A 6,241-nucleotide genomic window follows, 5' to 3' on the forward strand; every position below is an offset into this window, starting at 1 on the left:
GGAAACGTGTAAACTAGTTAGTGCTGCGCTGCTCACCGATCAATAAATAATAAACAAACAAACCAGTAAGTAAATAAATGGCACACACATAAACAGACACTGAGAAATGAACACAGAAACGGACGGCCTCGACGCAGAGACAAGGACAGACAGGGAGGACTTTCCTGGTGGGGGCCGAGCACCCCGCCCCCGACACGTGAGGCGCTGGGGCCGCCCTGTGGGGCTTAAGGCATGTAGGAGGCCGCGGGGCCGGGCCTCTGTGCAGTCCGCGCCGCGGGTCAGAGGCTGGTGGACGACACGGACAGCGTGGGCGAAGAGGGAGGCGGGAAGTTGAGCAGCTCGAGCACTGCCACGCCCACGCTGCTGCGCCGCGTGAACATGCAGGACGCGGCCACCCACTTGTTGGTCCTCGGGTTGTACTTCTCGATGGAGTTGAGGCTGGAGCTGCCATCGTTGCCCCCCACGGCATACAGCCAGCCGTCCATGGCCACCAAGTCATGCGTACTCCTGGGGGTGGGGTGGGGTGGGGTGGGGTGGGGGGTGGGGAGGGGGGCGGTGAGCCGTGGGGGCGGGACTCCAAGAGCCTCCGGGGGCGGGGCCACGGGAGGAGCCTCCGGGGGCGGGGCCACGGGAAGAGCCTCCGGGGGCGGGGCCACGGGAGGAGCCTCCGGGGGCGGGGCCCTGGGGCGGGGCGGGGCCCTGAGGCTGGTTGGTGTGTATACTGATGGGAGGCGTGGACACACCACGCCGGCTGGAGGCCTTAAGACAGATCTGTGTCTCTGGTGGGTGATGGTGACATGGGGACACTCCAGGCCTGTGGGGGAGGGGCCGGCGCACCTTCGGATGTTCATGGGTGCCACACTTTCCCAGGCACCGGCCTTAGGGCTGTATCTCTCCACAGAGTTGAGGCAGCTGGTGCCATCATTGCCGCCGGCCACGTAGAGGGCCCCCTCCAGCACCGCCACCCCTGCTGAGCTTCGTCGGCTCAACATGGAGGCCACGGGGGTCCATGCGTTTACCTGCGGTTGAGGGGACCAGCTGGGGGCAGACCCATCACCATTCTCCCTCCTTCACAGTGCAAGAACCCTACTCCAGGATAGGGTGTCTGTGGGATGGGGTGGGACCTAGAAGGCTGATCGTCTGGGTGATGTGGGTGACCAGAGCAAAGACCTCAAGTAGCCCTTAGAGGGGAAGTTCGTGTGACTGGGGTGTGTTCCATACCTGGGGCTCATACTTCTCCACAGTGGCCAGGTGTGATGAACTGTCGTAACCACCCACAGCAAACAGGTTCCCATCTGCAGACAGTCAACGCGCCCGTGGTGTGCCTGCTATGTGTGGGGTCTCCAGGGTGGGGGCAGGTAGGGGTGGGGGTGGGGTGGACACTACTTAGAGCAGGCCCTGTTACCCACCGAGCATGGCCACACGCACGTATCGCCTCCGGGTGCTCATGGCGGCGATGGATGTCCATGTTCCCGTCAGAGGGTCATAACGCTCAGCACTGTGGACACCAGGACTGCCGCTGACCTTGAGCAGTGGCAGAAAGGCTGCCCTGGTCCCATGACTTGCCCTCCCCCATGGAATGATTAAAATCCCATCCTGGGCAGTCACAGAGACTGACCCCAGAATCCCACTGGAGCAAGTAGCAGGCCCTCTGGGTGGGGACATGGGACCCTAGCTGGTGGCCTGCATGATCCTGGGCAAGTGTCCATGTGGTGCCCAGCCCCTGGCTGGTGGGAAGAACTTGAGAGGGAAAGAAGGGCGGCTGGGCTGGTGCAGATGAAGAGGCCCAAGGTGCCCTGGTGACTTGAGTCAGGTTGGATCCCTCTTTGCTCCCTTCAGGCATGGTCTCTGCAGTCCTGATGCAGCCACACCTGCCGGCGAACCAACCCCGAGAGGCCACCCGGCCCTGACCCCGGCCACTACCTGTTGAGGCAGGAGGCCCCATCGTAGCCACCAGCTGCATACAGGAGCCCGTGCAGGGCAGCCACACCCAGGCAGCTGCGCCTCGTGCCCATGGACACCTCAGGCTGCCAGGTGTTGGTCACAGGGTCGTACGACTCTACGGTGGCCAGGTCTGAAGTCCCATCGTAACTAGGGGAGGGGTCCGCTGCCGGTCAGGACTGGCCCAGTGGGCACATGCTAAGCCCCTGACCCAAAACCAGCCTCCACACTTACCCACCCACAGCATACAGCCGGTTCCCAACTGCGGCCACGCCCACCCGGGCCCGGCGCGTGGACATGGAGGCCACCACGTGCCAGCGGTCAGTGCGTGTGTCATATGCTTCACAGTCCCCGTGGATGGCAAACAGGCTCCCGCCACCTAGGAAAGGGGAGGTGACGGGGCAGGACAAGGGACCCAGGGAGGCAATGGCTGGGGGTCTCTAGCGCAGCTCAAGGTCAAGAGTATGGAGGCTCCAAGGTGGGTGGGGATGGGGATTGCTGAGTGGGTCATACCACGTGGGGTCCTCCACAGGTGGACAGAGGAGCAGGTGTGGGGTGGGCACAGGATGTGACCAGCATAGTGTGAGATAGGCTTGTGCTGGGCTCACAGATAGAAAGCACAGGTCAGGGATGGGAGGGGAGAAGGTGGGTATGTGGGGGAGGGGCCCAGACATGAGGAGACATGACAGGTGAACATACCCACAGCGAAGAGCACAGGGCCAGCGCCCTCACAGCGCCGAGGCCGTGTACGGCTGGTGCCCAGAACACCCCTCTGCTCAGGCAGCAGGTGGAATTTGAGGGCCTCAATAAGCAGGTCCTTGCAGTCAGGATGATGCCTCACCAGGCTCTCAGCATCCACGTGGCCCAGCAGGAAGTCCCGGCTCAGCAGGGGCAGGCGAACACACTTCATCAGCTGGGGTGGAGGGGTGCCACAGTCAGGTGGCAGGCCCCAGTGAAGAGATCCCCCTCAGACACGCTGGACCCTTCTTGAAACATGTGTCTGCATCACTCCTGTGAGGGGGTTTCTGGACACGGCAGAGCCCAAGTGCACCCAGGCCCTCAGCCACTGTGTAACCCCTCCTAAGCACAGTGGGCCCCCTAGGCACTGGCCTCACCCTTGGGACGTGCTGCCTCCGAGCATCCACGTCATGTTTGACCCAGCTCAGGACGGCACGGTAGACATCCTCCTCTGAAGGCACGTTCAGGCTGTCGCTAGAGACCAGTTCCAGCACCTGGGGGTGGGGACCCTCAGACCTGAGATCTAGGGAGGATCTTGGGGGCCCATGGAGCCCTGAAGGTGCCCAGGAGGAAGAGTCCAATGGGGAGCCCAGTGTTCCTATGAGAAGGGGTCAAGCAGGGTCAGGAACCACAGATTTGGTTCCTGGGGGCCTAGGCCCAGAACAATCCTAAGAGTATAGAACCAGGGCCTGGAGATTGTAGGCAGGGATGTGGTCAGGACAGGATGGGATCAGAAGTCAAAAGTTGAAGGTTTGGGTGGGTCAGAAAAAGGGGGTGAGGTGGGGAGAGGGCAGGGGATGGGTAGTGAGGCAGGAATGTGGGTCAGAGGCTGGAAATAAGGGTTGGGGGCCAAAGGGCCAGGTCTTAAGAGCCAAGATGAAGGGAACCAGGAGTCCAAGGGCTGGGACTGGGTCAGGGTCAAGGCCATGCCCCGCTGGCATGTTACCTGCTTTAGTGGCAACAGCATGAACTCCTCGGTCTTGGCCACGTCCACAAAGTGCTGCAGCACATACCTGTGTGCTGCCTTGAGCAGGTCACTGCAAGAGTGCGTGTCGGCAAAGCCCCGGATGCCCAGACAGTTGGAGGGGTCGAGCTGACTCAGCAGGAACTTGCAGCAGGCGTCACGGACGCCATTCAGCTGCAGGAGGCTGGCAGCTGGGAGCAGAGTCTGTGGGGTGAGATGAGACAGAGAGAGCCAGGGGAGCAGGGACAGGGAAACGGGAACACGAGGAGCTGAGGGAGAGGACAAGGAAACCCCGGGAGCTGAGGCCCAGGGGCCCAGTAGAGGCGTGCGATGTGAGATGAGGCAGCCTCACCTGCACGTTGCCTTCGCCCACCACGATCTCAGCCGTGTACGCAAACTGCACCAGCTGGTCCAGGGCCTGAGGGTCAATGTCATGCAGTGTCACGTGCGTCTGGCGGCTCTCACTCATCTCATCTGTGGAGACAGCAGGTCAGGCCGGTCCCTGCCCCGGGAGATCTGCGGAGCCCCCCGAGTGCCCAGACTGGATGTGGCGGTACTTGCTTGTGAACATGGCGTGGAAGTAGGGGCTGCAGGAGGCCAGCACCACCTTGTGTGCTCGGATCTCCTTGGCCGCCACGTGCAGGACGATGTCACACAGGAGGCCACGCTGCCGCATGCGGCTCATGGCCACGAAGGCGTCGTGGTAGTGCCGTTTGGAGTTGTGGGACACAGTGTGGCCCTCACGGCTCAGCAGCTGCATTGCACCCTCCATTTGGGCCGTGGGCCGGGCCTGCCGAGGACGTGCGCGCTCTGCCTCCGGGCTGCAGATGGGCAGTGCCAGGTCAGGTGCACTCTGCAGGGAGCTGCTCACCCACCCCTGAAACCGCAGGCAGGGCCAGGGCACCTAGGAGGCCACCCTTCTCCCTGACAGGCCATACCTGGCTTTCATCAAGGACCAACGCCCCCTCCCCCCCAACTCTTCTCTCTCACATACAGGGAGCCTCCTTGAAGTGCGGCAAAACTGCCCCACACTCGCTCCTAGCATGAGGTCCAGTTCACACACCTGATGCCATAGTTGAACCTACACAGCTTCCTTTGCCAGGACCCCTCCTGGCACCATACTCCCCTCTGCCCCGGGGTCCCCAGAGAATAGGATTTCTCTGCCTGTAACTCTCATAAGAACCAGGTTCCCTTTGCCCTCGTTGGGACCAGGAGCTCCTCTGTCACTGGCCACCCTTCCCATTCCCCATCAGAGTCCAGTGTCCTCAGCACGGGCTGGGCACTTCATGTGCATGAAGTGCAAGTGGCTAATACCTCATGACAGCTCTGAAGAAGACCCCTATGCCCACCAGCAGGTCTAACCTCACTTGACCCTCGGGAGCGGCTCCACCCCCACCCCTTGCCCCCCATCCTGCAGACAAGTCGCCTAAGTCTGAGCGGCGCAGCCGGAATTCAAGGGCGGCGGGAGAGGACAGAGCCTCCAGGAAGCAGCCACCTCTGGACGCCCTGTCCCACGTCGCTGTGTGCGCGATAAACAGAGGGGGAGTTGTACCCTCCACCGGCGGACCGAGCCTGCCGGGCGCCGAGGCCGCCTCCTCCGGACAGCCAGCCAGGGTCGGCTCACGCCCCTCCTTGTCTCCTTCCCGGACCCCCTCAGCCTCCGGTCCGGCTTACGGTCCCCAGCCCCTCGGCCCACTTACGCCGGTGGCTGCGGCGGCGGTGGCGGCGGCGGCGCCTCCGGCCCGGGCCCCGGGCTGCCGTGCTCCGGGCTTTGCGTCCTGCCTGCCGGGCGCTCGCTGCGCGGCTGCATGGGCTCGGCTGCCGGACCCGCCGCGACCCGCGGAGAACGCACAGGCGAACGGACGTACTGACTGCTGGAGGACTGCTAGGCGGTGGCGGCCGGCTCAGCGTCCCTCGCTCCCGCCGCCCGCCCGCAGTCGCTGTTTCTCGGCGCCGCCCGCCCCGCCTCCCGCGCTCCCCGCGTCTTCGGGGGCTGAACACAACCCTCCAATATTCCCAGTCAGTGTCCGGGCGCCCCGCCCGCTTTCTCCTCCAGGAAGCTCCCGCCCCCCTGCCGCCTACCTCGGAGAAACCTCCCGGGCCATCCATCCCCGCCAATTCGTTTGAGAAGCCCCGCCCCCGTAAGCACCCTGGGCCCGCAGCTGCGAAGGCCCCGCTGCCCCTGGGGCCTGAGGCGGCCTGGTACCACATCCTGCCTTGCCCTCTTTGTGACCCCAGACAGACCCCTTTGCCCGGCTGGCTTTTGCAGGGTTCCCTCCATGAATCCCTACACGTACCAGGCCTTGAACTGGGCGCTAGCTGCCGGGGGGTCGGGGGGTGGGTGGTGGTGGTGGTAGGGTGGGATGGGATGGGGTGGGGGCGCAGGGCCTGGGGGACCTGCCAGGAGCCACGCCTGCTCCCAAGGAGGCTGTGGGATCTGGAGTCCCAGGCCCACAAACCCTTGCCCTTGGAGCCGGGGGCGGGGGTGGGGGGGGGCAGATGGGAGGGCATAATCTGGTTTTCCCACCTCCTTTCTTCCAGCCACTGGGCCTTTGTACCTGCCCTTCCCACAGCCGGGGCAAAGGAAAAGCGGCCGTT

The 6,241-nt window shown here is 63.8% G+C and overlaps 1 protein-coding gene across 1 annotated transcript; it reads right to left on the reverse strand.

The window, feature by feature from the left end:
* Positions 1-278: 278 nt before the first annotated feature.
* Positions 279-5,551, reverse strand: KLHL17 (kelch like family member 17). The gene is made up of 12 exons (XM_028108503.2): positions 5,344-5,551; positions 4,205-4,464; positions 3,996-4,117; positions 3,626-3,847; positions 3,057-3,173; positions 2,641-2,854; positions 2,176-2,320; positions 1,924-2,091; positions 1,410-1,498; positions 1,222-1,295; positions 838-1,019; positions 279-507 (listed from the first exon to the last, which is right to left on the reverse strand). Exons 1-12 carry the CDS (start codon positions 5,451-5,453, stop codon positions 279-281), a joined length of 1,932 nt encoding a protein of 643 aa, XP_027964304.2. The 5' UTR covers positions 5,454-5,551.
* Between the last annotated feature and the right edge of the window lie 690 nt (positions 5,552-6,241).

This window comes from Eumetopias jubatus, unplaced genomic scaffold (genome assembly GCF_037043125.1).
Source record: "Eumetopias jubatus isolate StellerSeaLion01/CBP00866 unplaced genomic scaffold, mEumJub1_p1.0 scaffold_4, whole genome shotgun sequence".
NCBI classification, from domain to species: domain Eukaryota; kingdom Metazoa; phylum Chordata; class Mammalia; order Carnivora; family Otariidae; genus Eumetopias; species Eumetopias jubatus.

Coding starts and splice junctions, on each gene's coding strand:
- KLHL17 (XM_028108503.2), bottom strand. CDS start 5,453: ATGCAGCCGCGCAGCGAGCGCCCGGCAGGCAGGACGCAAAGCCCGGAG. Junction 4,118..4,204: donor CTTCCACGCCATGTTCACAA/GCAAGTACCGCC, acceptor CTGTCTCCACAG/ATGAGATGAGTGAGAGCCGC. Junction 508..837: donor GCACCCATGAACATCCGAAG/GTGCGCCGGCCC, acceptor CCCCACCCCCAG/GAGTACGCATGACTTGGTGG.